We start from the raw sequence: 13,351 nt of genomic DNA, 5'->3' as shown, positions 1-13,351 counted from the left end.
GGATAGGATGCCAGCAATGAAATGCCTGATGTGAAACGTTTTATGAGAATTAACTTTTTTGTGTGCTGGTACTAGGGCTTGAACTCAGGTCCTGGGTATTGTCCGTTAGCTTTTTTTTGCTCAAGACTGGTGCTCTACTACACTACCACTTACAGCTTTTTGGAGGTTAATCGGAACTAACACAGAGTTTCCTACCTAGGCTGACTTTGAACCTTGATCCTCAGATCTCTACTGCCCAAGTAGCTAGGATTACAGAGGATTATGGTTAGAAATACAGCCACCAGCACTTGGCTGGAATTAACTTATTTAAAATTAAAACAACCTTTATGATGAGGCTGTCCTGAAAATTATTGCAAGCAATTACTATTAAATGGTAACATTAGGTTTTCTATTTTACTATGAATCTCATAGTATACCTGCTTTATATTACAGTGTGGTTGAAAGAGATTCCTCATTATCTAAATTAAATGTGTTATAATTATGTCTTGTTTACTAGCACTGTTTTTTGTTTGTTTTGTATTTTTTTATTTTTGCCAGTTCAGGGGCTTGACCTCAGGGCCTGGGCGTTGTCCTTGAGTTTTCTTAATGTTAGCATTCTATCCTGGAGCCACAGCACTGCTTCTAGCTTTTTCTGTGTCTATAGTACCAAGGAATTGAACCCAAGGCTTTGTGCACGCTAAGCAAGCACTCTACCACAGGGCCACACTCCCAGCCTCAACTAAGCAGTATTTTGGGAGGGGAAGGGGGAAAAAGCCTTCCTCCAAAAAAACTGAATTAGAGCTAGGTGCTGGTGAATTACACCTATGACACTTGCTACTTAGAAGGCTGAGATTTAAGAGTCAAAGTTGGAAGCTAGCCTTGGTAGGAAAGTGGGGGTGTGGCTAAGTGTTAGAGCATCAGCCTTGAGTGCAAAAGCCCCAGTATTAACAGACTAACACACACACACACACACACACACACACACACACACACACACACACACACACACACATTGAATCAGTAAGGCTTGACCACATCCCTCCATCTCCTCAGTTGGAGTTTGTTTGTTTCAGTGTTAGGGATATAATTCAGCACGTGCTAGGCAAGTGCTCTACCACTAAGCTACATCCTCAATATCTCACCAGTTATTTCAGAAGAATCTAATTTGGGGAGGAAAAGATTTTCTTTTTTGCCAGTACTGAGGCTTGCCCTTAGGGCCTAGGCACGGTTCCTGAGCCTCTCTGTGCTCAAGGCTAGTGCCCTACCACTTTGAGCTACAGTGCCACTTCCAGTTTTTTCTAAGTAGTTTATTGGAGATAAGAGTCTCATAAACTTTTCTGCCAGGCTGGATTGAAATCACAATCCTCAGAGCTCAGCTTCTTGGTAGCTAGGATTACAAGCATGAGACACTGGCGCCAGGTATCCAGGAAAAATTTTGGTCATGATTTTACTTTGTTTCAATTTAAGCTAATGGTTTCCATGTGGAATTGTTCTAGAAGGTAAAATCGTGTTATAATAAATCTTATTTTATTAAGAGAGAATATAAAATACAAACAAAATAAATTAAATTAATTTTAACTTACTTATAAGAACTACTCCCTACTGCTGTACATCTTTTCCAATGTCAATAGTACAAAGTATTTTTTCCACCTTACATTTTAAATAAATCCAAAAAGTATGTCATTCCCTTAGGACTCTGAATTAAAATGTCTAAGTTTTTTAAATGTCCAAGTTGGGATTTTTCAGATTTAATTAATTAACATATCCTACAGATTTTTCATCTATTGTCTTTCACTTAATACCTTCTTTGAATTTCAATGGCAATTGTTTGAATTCAGGCCTTCCATCTTGACTCTTTCAGCTATAATCTGTACTAAGTCATTTTCATGCTCATAACTGACGATGCAAAGTTACAGTAATTTATACCAAAATAAAAACCAATAGCTTTCCATGGAAGAATTTTTTCCTGTAATATTCCCCAAGTTGTCTATTTATTTTCTATTATTATTATTATTATTATTATTATTATTATTTTATTATTTGCTGGTCTAGGGTTGTATTCTACTATCTGATCCATACCTCTACTCCTATTTGTTGCTAATTATTTCCTTTTTTTTTTTTTGGCAGTCCTAGGGCTTGAACTCAGGGCCTGGGCACTGTCCCTGAGTTTCTTTTGCTCAAGGCTAGCACTCTACCACTTGAGCCAGAGCACCACTTCTGGCTTTTTTTGTGTATGTGGTACTGAGGAATTGAACCCTGGGCTTCATGCATGTTAGGCAAGAACTCTACCACTAAGTCACATTCCCAGCCCTAGTTATTTTCTTTTTTCTTTTTTGTCAGTTGTGGAGCTTGAACTTGGGGCCTTGGGTGCTGTCTCTCAACTCTTTTTGCTCAGGGCTAGCGTTTTAACACTTTGAACCATTGCTCCACTTCCAATTTTTGAGTAGGTAATTGGAAACATGAGTCTCACAGGGACTTTTTTGTCCAGGCTGGCTTCCAACCATGATCCTCAGATCTCATTCTCTTGAGTAGCTAGGATTACAGGCCTGAGCCACTAGCATTCAGCTCTGTTGCTAGTTATTTTGAAGATAGGGTCACTGGAACTTGTTTGCTGACCTCAAACCTCATTCTTTCCATTTTCAGACTCCAAAGGAGCTAGGCTTACTGACATGATACTGGTATAAATCACTAGATTTCTCTCTCTCTCTCTTTCTCTTTTTTTTTCTTAGTGCTAGTCCTGGGGCTTGAACTTAAAGTATATATACTATTGGTGGGATTCTTTGCTCAAGGTTCGCACACTACCAGTTGGGTCACCGCTCTACTTCTTGCTTTTTTTTCCCTGCCCAGGCTAGCCTTGAATCTCAGTCCTCAGATTCGTCTCCTAAGAAGGTAGATTACAGGCTTGGATCTCTTCTCTTATTATTTTCTAGTATAGCCTCTCTAGTTCTGGGTAAATTTAAATCATCCTCACTCATAAAGTGCTATTTCTCACTGCTCTACTTGTGTTTATAGGTGTGACTCCAAAAAAATGTCATAGAACATGAGTTCCATAGATGAAAATGAAAATAAGATGGGAGAATGATTCCTCAAAATGTTTTAAGTACAGTGATTGTATATAGAGATTCCCTTCTTGAACACTTGTTTGTTAAACTTGTCATTTAAATATGATGTAAAAATCAGTGTTAATAAATTCTTTAATAAAAAATGAAAAAAAATGTTTTAAGTACAACAAGATGAAAAAGGGGTCCAGGAGTGTAGCCTAGTGGTGGAGTGCTTGCCTAGCATGTACAAAATCCTAGGTTCGATTCCTTGGTACCACATACACAGAAAAAGCCAAAAGTGGCCCAAGGACAGTGCCCAGGCCCTGAGTGCCCCAGGACTGGCAAAAAAACAAAGAACAAAAAACACACCACCAACAACTACAACAACACCAAAACAGATGAAAAGGGGCTGGGTACTGGCAGTTCACACCTATAATCCTAGCTAATCAGGAGGCTGAGACCTGAGGATTGTCATTTGAAATCCAGACAGAAAAATCAGTGAAACTCTTAACTCCAACTAATTAGGAAAAAGCTGAAGTGGAGGTGTGGCTCAAATGATAGCGTGTCAGCATTGAGTGAAAAAGCCAAAGGACTGCACCAGGTCCTAAATTTAGGCCCCCAGTACTGGAACAATAACAACAATCAAAAGATCAAAGGCACAGTGCCTCAAGTCGTTAACTCCATCTACTTGGGAGTCAGAGAGCTGGAAGGACAGAAAGTTGAGGCCGGTCCAAGAAACCAGTTAGCAAGATCTCATTTCAAAATGTCAAAGTTGGGAGTCTGGGAAGGTGACTTAGTGGTGGAATGTTTGCCTAGCATACATGAAGCCCTGGGTTCAATTCCTCAGTGACACAGAAACGGAAAAATCCAGAAGTGATGCCCTGTGGCTCAAGTGGTAGAGTGCTAGCCTTAAGCAAAAGAAACTCAGGGACAGTGCCCAGGCCCTGAGTTGAAACCCCAGGACCGCGGGTAAGGGGGTGGGGGAAAGAAGCTGAAGCCAGGTCCTGGTGATTCACACATGAAATCCTAGCTACTTAGAAAGCTGAGATTTAAGCATCATTGTTCACAGCCAGCCAGGACACAAAATTCTGTGAGACTCTTATTTCCAATTAACCACTAAAAAACTGGATATGGAGCTGTGGCTCAAAGGGATAGACTGCTAGTCTTGAGCAAAAGGCTCAGCAACAGTGCCCAGGTCTTGAGTTCAGGCCCCATGACCAATTAAAATAAAAACCAAAAAACAAAGCTGGAATCTGGGTCTAGCTACTCAGAAGTCTGAGATCTGAGTCAGATCTTATTTGCAGTAAGCCTGGACATTAAAGTCCATGAAACTCATCTCCAATTAACCAATTAACCACCAAAAGGCTGGAAATAGGGTTAAAGTAGGGTGCTAACCTTGAGCATAAAGCTCATGAACAGTGCTCAGGCCCTGAATTCAAGCCCCAGGATAGGCACAAGAACAAACAAACAAATAAACAAATAATGTTGGGTATGATAGTACATATATGTGATCCCAACAGTAATTAAGGCATAATCAGGAAGATTGTAGAACAGGCCAGACCCAGCAAAGAATGTGACACTCTATCAAAAATTACTTGGGGTGGGAGTGTGTCTTAGAGGTAGAGTGCTTGCAGGAAGCCCTGGGTTGATTCCTCAGTACCACAGAAATAGAAAAAGTCAGAAGTGATGCTCTGGCTCAAATGGTAGAGCATTAGCCTTGAGCTCAGGAAGCTTCAGGGTCAGCAACTAGGCCCTGAGTTCAAGCCCCAGGACTGACAAAAAAATTACTAATGCAGAGCTAGGTGCTGTGGCTCAAACTTGTAATCTGAATTACTTGGGAGGTGGAGATAGGAGGATCAAGGTTTGAGGTCAGCTCAGGCATAAAAGTTCAAGACTTCATCGCAACATTTGGGCACACTGTCTTCCCCAGCAACACGGACAAGCACGGTACATGGATGGCAGCCAAGCCCCACTCAAGCATAAAACAAAAGCCCATCTCAAAAATAACCAACATTAGGTAAGCACAGTGGCTCATATCTATAATCCAAGCTACTCAGGAGGCTGAGATCTAAGGATCGCCATTCAAATCCAGCCCAGGCACTAAAGACTGTGAGACTCTTATCTCCAAAACTGGAAATGGTGCTGTGGCTCAAGGGGTAGGGTGGTAGACTTGAGGTGAAGAGCTCAGGGACAATGCCCAGGCCCAGAGTTCAAGCCCCACAACTGACCAAAAAAAAAAAAAAAAAAAAAAAAGCACACACACACACACACACACACACACACACACAAAGAAAGCAAGCAAGAAGGGATGGAGGATATGGCTCAAGGTGGTAGAGCTCCTGCCGAGCAAGTGTGAGGCCCTGAGTTTAAACTCCTGAACAACCACCACTACCAACAACAACAAATAGTGAAGTTATGCCTTACAAAGGTAGAAGGTCACACCTATAATCCTAGCTACCCAGAAGGCTGAGATCTGAGAATCAAGACTCAAAGTCAGACTAGGCAAGAAAGTCTGTTAAACTCCTATTGCCAATGCACCACCAAAAAGCTCAAAATGGAACTGTGGCTCAAGTAGAATAGCATTCACCTTGAGTGAAAAAGTCAGGGACAGTCAGAACCTAGGCCCTGAGTTCAAGCCCTGTGACTTGGAGGAAAAAAAAAAAAAAAGAGGTGGGGCTGGGAGTTTAGCCTAGTGGTGGAGTGCTTGCCTAGCATGCACAAAGACCTGGGTTCGATTCCTTGTTACCACATACATAGCAAAAAGCCAGGAATAGTGCTGTGGATCAAGTGGTAGAACTCTAGCCTTGAGAAAGGCCAAGGACAGTGCCCAGGCCCTGAGACCAAGGCCCAAGACTGGCAAAAAAAAAAAAAAAAGAAAGAAGAAGTAATAGTAATGGGCCGGGAGTTTGGCCTAGTGGTAGAGTGCTTGCCTAGCATGCACGAAGACCCAGGTTCGATTCCTCAGTACCACATACATAGAAAAAAGCCAGAAATGGTACTGAGGCTCAAGTGGTAGAGCTCTAGCCTTGAGAAAGGCCAAGGACAGTGCCCAGGCCCTGAGTACAAGGCCCAAGACTGGCAAAAAAAAAAAAAAAAAGAAAGAAGAAGTAATAGTAATGGGCTGGGAGTTTGGCCTAGTGGTAGAGTGCTTGCCTAGCATGCACGAAGACCCAGGTTCGATTCCTCGGTACCACATACATAGAAAAAAGCCAGAAATGGTACTGAGGCTCAAGTGGTAGAGCTCTAGCCTTGAGAAAGTCCAAGGACAGTGCTCAGGCCCTGATCTCAAGCCCAGGACTGGCAAAAAAAAAAAAAAAAAAAAAGAGGTGGAAGGTAAAGATCTACGACTTGGAGGGAAAAAAAAGAGGTAAGGTAAAGATCTATTATCAATGTTCTCACAAGAACCTGACCACCAAACAAAGCCTTTTGCCTAAAGCATGCTATAACAGGAATATCTGGAAAGAGAATGAAAAGTGCACTATTTTTGTACATCTTTAAAGTTCTTATGCTTCTGCTAAAACTCGAGTCTCAGCTCAAAAATGTCAGGGTATAGGGTCTTTCCTACTAATCTAACATTCATTTAATATCATAAGCTCTGAAAATAAAAAAGCACGTGAGTCACAGACATGCGCTGATGGAATTCATTACTAGACCTAATCTCTAGTCCTTAATGTTTAGTCCTTAGACAGTTTTAGAACTAACTAAATTATTTGTTTTTAAAAATCTAGCTGACGGGGCTGTGAGTTTGGCTAGTGGTAGGGTGCTTGCCTAGCATGCACAAAGACCCGGGTTCGATTCCTCAGTACCACATACATAGAAAAAGCCAAAAGTGGTGCTGTGGCTCAAGTGGTAGAGCTTTAGCCTTGAGAAAGCCCAAGGACAGTCCTTGAGTTCAAGCCCTGGGATTGGCAAAAAAAAAAAAAGTATAGCTGAGGAAGTAGCTCTGAATGGTAGAGCATTAGCCTTAAGCTGAAGACTGACAAATAAAGTAAAAATCTAGCCAGGGGCTGGGTGCCTGTGGCTCATGCCTATGATCCTAGCAACTCAGGATAAAATCTGACTATCACAGTTCAAAATCAGTCTGGGCACAAAAATCCATGAGATTTATCTCCAAATAACCACCAGAAATGGCACTGTGGTTCAAATGGTAGTGTGCTAGCCTTGAGCTGAAGAACTCAGGAACAGTGACCAGGTTCAGAGTTCAAGTCCCATGACCGACAAAAAAAAAAAAAAAAAAAAAAAAAACACAAAAGGAAAGGAAAGAAAGAAAGAATCTAGCTGAGGGAGCCAGGAGTGTGGCCTAGTAGTGAGTGCTTGCCTAGCATGCACAAAGTCTGGGCTCAATTTCTTGGTACCATATACACAGAAAAAGCCAGAAGTGGTGCTGTGGCTCAAGGGGTAGGCGGTAGCCTTGAGCTGAAGTGCTCAGGGTCAACACCCAGGCCCAGAGTTCAAGCTCCATGCCCGACTAAATAAATAAATAAGCAAACAAAAAGTAAAATCTAGGGAGTTGGCCTAGTGGTAGAGTGCTTACCTAGCATGCACGAAGGTCTGGATTAGATTCTTCTGTACTACATACATAGGAAAAATCTGGAAGTGGTGCTGTGGCTAAAATTGTAGAGCTCTATCCTTGAGAAAGCCCAAGGACAGTGCTCAGACCCTGAGGTTCATGCCCCAGGACTGGAAAAAAAAAATCTAGCTGATGGGTTGGGAATGTGGCTTAGTGGTAGAATACTTGCCTAGCATGTACAAAGCCCTGGGTTTGATTGCTCCGTACATTTAAACAGGAAAAGCCAGAAGTAGCACTGTGGCTCAAGTGGTAGAGTACCAAGCCATGAGTTCAAGCCCCAGGACTGGCAAAAAAATTTAAAAAAAATCTACCTGAGCCCAGGCACCAGAGCCTCATGATTATAGTATCAGAAGGGTAAGATCAGGAGGGTAAGATCTGAGAATCACCACAGTTCAAAGCCAGCCCAGGCAAGAAAATTCATTAGACTGTTACCTCCAATTAACTTGCAAAAATCCGCAAGTTGTGCTGTGGCTCAAGTGGTAGGGTACCAACCTTGTGTGGAAACAGTTAAGGGACAGAGCCTAGGCCCTAAGTTCAAGTCCCAGCATGACACACATCCCCTCCTCCCCCACCTCCAACACCGAAAAAAAAATCTAGTCAAAGGTGTGGTTCAAATGACAGGGAAAGTGTGGCTCAATCCACGTATGGAAAATAAGAAATTCCCCTCTGGCAGAGAACTTGCCTGCCTATACCTAGTATTGCAAGGCCTTGGGTTCAATTCCAGCACAGGGTGGGAAACTGGATTGTCACACTTAACGAATCATGTTTACTGATAGGATCCAATTTTTTTTTCTTTTTAAAACCAATTGACTTGAATTTGAAATCTGAAAAACCATTAGTTCACTGATAGACCAGAAATGAATCCAAGTATTTTCTTAATCTGAGTGAAGCATGTTGTATGTGACTTGCTTTGGAAAATACTGGCAGCAATGACCACTAATTGGGGATGAAGCCATATGAGCTCAATATTGAAGGGTATTTCACCAGGGAGAAAGGGAAAGGCAGGGTATGAGAAAAGAGAAAGTGCAGACTGTGTTTTGGGAACAGAACCACTGACTGGAATAGAAAATCCAGGTAAGAGAAGGGAAGACTCGTTGGACTTGGCAGGAAGGAGAGAGAAGGATTACTAAAAGGCTAGATTAGGAATAGTTAGAAAGAAAACATTTTCTACCTAGGCCCTTCAGTATCTATGGAGTCAATCTCTACCATACTAAGTTTAAACCTAACAAATAATATGTACAAAAACTCTTCTGAATCATCAAGAAAAGATTAATTATGTTTAGTATATTTTAAGGAGGGGGAATACATGAGAAAACCAAGATTCTAATCAGAAAGAACGTTTTAAGCCGGTACCAGTGGCTCACTTCTACAATCCTAGCTACTCAGGAGTATTGAAATCTGAGGTCCAAAGCCAGACTGAGAAGGAAAGTCTATGAGATGCTTATCTCCAATTAACCAGCATAAAACCAAAAGTGGGGCCAGGATCATGGCTTAGTGGTAGAGTGCCTGCCTAGCATGCATGAAGCCCTGGGTTCAATTCATACACAGAAAAAAAGCCAGAACTGGTTCTGTGGCTTATGTGGAAGAGGCCTAGCCCTGAAAAAGCCCAAGAACAGTGCTCAGGCCCTGAGTTCAAGCCCCAAGATGGGAAAAATAATAATAGCCTTATAAATAATTAAGGAAAGGAAAATTCTTTTTTCCTGACATTAACATTCGTTCTGAAATCTTTTATGGAAAGAAAATTCAACAAAAAGTCAAAGTAACAATTTTCTTTTTGAAAACAGGTTCCTCCATTAAAACTATTTTTTCACTTGTTTATTTATTGTCAGTCCTGGGGCTTGAACTTCGCCTGAGAGCTGTCTCTTCAGCTCAAAGCTCCCAGCCTACCCACTGAGCCACAGAGCCACTCCTGGTTTTCTGGTGGTTAACTGGAGATAAGAGTCTCAAGGACTTTAGTGCCCTGGTGGCTTTGAACCTCCATTCTCCTCAGTAGCTAGAATTACAGGTGTGCGTCTCTGCGCCCAGCTAAAACTATTTTTCTTTTTTGCCAGTCCTGGAGCTTCAACTCAGGGATTGGGCACTGTCCTTGGGCTTCTCTGTGCTCAAGCCTAGCACTCTACCACTTGAGCCACAGCTCCACTGACTCTGGCTTCTTTTTCATTGTTGTTGTTGTTTAGTTGTTAATTGGAGATAAGAATCTCACAGACTTTCCTACCAGGGCTGGCTTCATATTGAGATCCTCATATCTCAGCCTCCCGAGTAGCTAGGGTAACAGACCAGATCCACTAGTGTATAGAGGAAGTGCAGTTCTTCACTGCACTTATTGCTCATAGTATCATAATTCCTCCAAAGAGTAGACACAATAGTGCACTACTGTCCGTACATTTTAGGACAAATAACAGGTAGACAACTTAAAACACAATTTAAAGACATAAATAACAAAAGAAGATATGTATAAATTTTTGCAGTGACACAGACTGAGGAATTGAAGTTAGTTAGGCATATCTGCTTATCAGGAATAAATACATAAAAGGAAGAAGAATGACAGGGGAAAAAAAGGAAAACATCTAAAGGATGTATGGTATCCAGGAAAGCTTTTTTTGTTCTGTTTTCAGAACTGGGGTTTGAACTTGATGCCTTAGACTTACTAGGCAGGTACTCTACCATTTGAGCCAAATCGTCAGCCGTTTTTATTGTTTTGGTTTTTTGTTTTTGTTTTTTGCCAGTCCTGGGCTTGAGCTCAGGGCCTGAGCACTGTCCTTGGACTTTCTCAAGGCTAGAGCTCTACCACTCGAGCCTCAGCCCCGCTTCCAGCTTTTTTTTTTTTTTTTTGTAGGTATGTGGTACCAAGGAATCAAACCCGGGTCTTTGTGCATGGTAGGCAAGCACTGTACCACTAGGCCAAACTCCTAGCCCCCGTTTTTGCCTTAGTATTTGCCTGGGACTGGCCTCAGCCCATAATCCTAAAAATATTTCCCAAGTAGCTGGAGTTAGCAAGAAGCAGGTTATCATGTCTTAGTGGATAGAATTGGAGCCTCAACAACTTTGTTGTTGCTGTTGTTGGCCATGGGTCTTGAACTCTGAGCCTGGGCACTGTCCCTGAGCTCTTCAGCTCAAGGCTATTACTTGAGCCATAGCGCTACTTCCAATTTTCTAGTGGTTAATTGGAGATAACAGTCTCATGGACTTTCATGCCCCAGCTGTGAACTGTGATCCTCAAATCTCAGCTAAGATTACAGGTGTGAGCCACCAGTGCCCAGCCTTTCAACAACTTTTTTTAAACCTACCTTGGTCAGAAACCATATCTTTCCATTCTTGATTTCCTGAGTAGTGTGGATTGCTGCCATATACAATTTAGTAACCTGGATTATGAGCATGGGCCACTACATTTGGCCCTCAGGAATCTGATTTTGTTCTTGTTTGTTGCTTGGTTGTTTTTTGTTTGTTTTCCAGTCCTGGGGCTTGAACTCTCAGGCAAGGGCACTGTCCCTAAACTTCTTTTGCTCAATGCTAAAACTCTACCACTTGAACTACAGTGCCACTTCCAGCTTTCTTGTGTGTATGTGGTGCTGAGGAATTGAACCCAAGACTTCATGCATGCTAGGTGAGCACTATACCACTAAACCACATTCCCAGCTCCAGGACACTGTTTTTGAAAGACAACTTAGGGGGGCCAGGAGTTTGGCCTAGTGGTAGTGTTTGCCTAGTATACACAAAGACCCAGGTTCAATTCCTTGATACCACATACATAGAAAAAGCCAGAAGTGGTGCTGTGGCTCAAGTGGTAGAGCTCTAGCCTTGAAAAAGCCCAAGAACAGTGCTCAGGCCCTGAGTTCAAAGCCCCAGAACTGGCAAAAAAAAATACATAACATAGGGCTGGGAGTGTAGCCTATTGGTAGGTAGAGTGCTTGCCTAGCATACACGAAGCCCTGGGTTCAATTCCTCAGTACCACATACTCAGAAAAAGCCAGAAGTAGTGCAGTGGTTCAAGGGTCAGGGTGCTATCCTTGAGCAAAAGAAAAAAAAGCATCCTAGATCAGTGCCCAGGCCCTGAGTTCAAGTCCCAGGACTGGCAAAAAAAGAAAGAAAGAAAGAAAGAAAGAGAGCGAGAGAGAGCGAGAGGGGGGTGATAACTTAGAGCTAGGCATTGATAGCTCATACTTGTAATCCTTGCTGTTCAAGATGTTGAGAACTGAGGATTTAAGAACTGAAGATTGCAGGTTAAAGCTAGCTAGGGCAAGAAAATCCATGAGACTCTTACCTCCAATTGACTACCAAAATGCTGGAAATGAAATAACAAAATGCTGGAAGTGAGGCAAGTGGTGGTTGAATCCCAGCCTTGAGAACAGAAGCTTAAGGACAGCACCCCACCCTCAGGTCCTGAGTTCAAGCTCTAGGACCGCCCCCTCCAAGAAAAAAAGTGGGCTGGGAGCATAGCCTAGTGCTAGAGTGTTCACCTAGCATACACGAAGCCCTGGGTTCAATTCCTTGGTACCACATACTCAAAAAAGCCAGAAGTGATGCTGTGACTCAATTGGAAGGGCACTAGCCTTGAACAAAAACGTGTCCAAGCACAGTGCCCAGGCCCTGAGTTCAAGAAGCCTCAGGACTGGCCACAAAAAAGGAAGTTAAATCAAAAAGGAAACAGACTAAAAATGTCCAACTAAGGTAGTGCTAGGAATGTGGCTCAGTGGTAGAGCGCTTGCCTACTATGCATGAAGCCCTGGATTCAATTCCTCAGTACCACAAAAACAGAAAAAGCCAGAAATGGTGCTGTGGCTCAAGTGGTAGAGTACTAGCCTTGGTCAAAAGAAGCTCAGGAACAGTGCCCAGGCCCTGAGTTCAAGCCTTAGGACTGGCAAAAAAAAAAAATAGACAGGCAATTCTTTAATTATAACTGAAATGTTCATTTAACTAATAGGATTCTACAGTCTTAGTTATTTTCAACATGCAATGATAAATTATATTGCAATTTTTTCACCTCTTCTAAAAAAATAAAATCCAACTGAGAAAGGAAAAAAATCACTGAGGTTGTTTCTCTCTTCTATTTTTAAATAGCTTTCCCAAAACAAGTCATGGAAATTTTATTTTCTCTTTAGCACTGTATTCAATTGCTGAAACAGAATGCTTCTGAAAATAACTAAAGATAATGTGGGAAAAGTCTGTTTAGCTTTCTATAAAACATGGTAGAGATTGTCTTCTGTTTTACAAGATTAGCTGCAAGCATAGCGTAAGGGGAAATGAAGAGAGCAAAACTGCAGGGTACTCCACTGAGGTATGATTCCACTGAGCTGTGGATGTCTGCTCGGACGGTCTGCTTCTCACTGAGAAGGGTACTGGCCCTCAGCAAAAGCCGAATATAAAATACATCCACTGGGGTTCGTGGTGGATGAGAGGAGTTACTGAATAGATGAGAACAGATGGTTACAACTTACACAGACACACACACACACACACACACACACACACACACACCCCTAAATGTGTATATCTATATACCATCAATCTTTTAGTTCTCTAAGGAGAACTTTAATACAACAGAAAAATATATCCACCTACCTGATATTTGTCTTAATATATTTTTTCCTGCTACATTTACTCATTATTAAGACATATGCAATCAAAGCTTTGCTCCTTCCTCCTTTTCTTCTTTATCCTGCAGGAAAAATCATAATGATGAATTAACAATCATAATACTTTACTTAAAAAAAATTAGTCTCTCAAAACTACACCAGGGAAAACATTCCAAATTCTATAAAGC

General features: G+C 41.9%; 1 protein-coding gene across 5 annotated transcripts in view; it reads right to left on the bottom strand.

The window, feature by feature from the left end:
• Crem (cAMP responsive element modulator) overlaps positions 1–13,351 on the bottom strand; it is an 83,637-nt gene that overhangs the window by 56,019 nt on the left and 14,267 nt on the right. For all 5 annotated transcript variants that reach the window (XM_090319134.1, XM_090319138.1, XM_090319135.1 and 2 more), the window contains exon 2: positions 13,150–13,246. In XM_090319134.1, the coding sequence (XP_090175260.1) occupies positions 13,150–13,193 (44 nt within the window). In that variant the 5' untranslated portion in view covers positions 13,194–13,246. The remainder of the gene's footprint in view (positions 1–13,149; positions 13,247–13,351) is intronic.

Source organism: Megascapheus bottae, chromosome 26 (genome assembly GCF_031878675.1).
Source record: "Megascapheus bottae isolate mThoBot1 chromosome 26, mThoBot2.hap1, whole genome shotgun sequence".
Taxonomy (NCBI): domain Eukaryota; kingdom Metazoa; phylum Chordata; class Mammalia; order Rodentia; family Geomyidae; genus Megascapheus; species Megascapheus bottae.
This window is presented reverse-complemented; position numbering and strand designations above follow the sequence as displayed.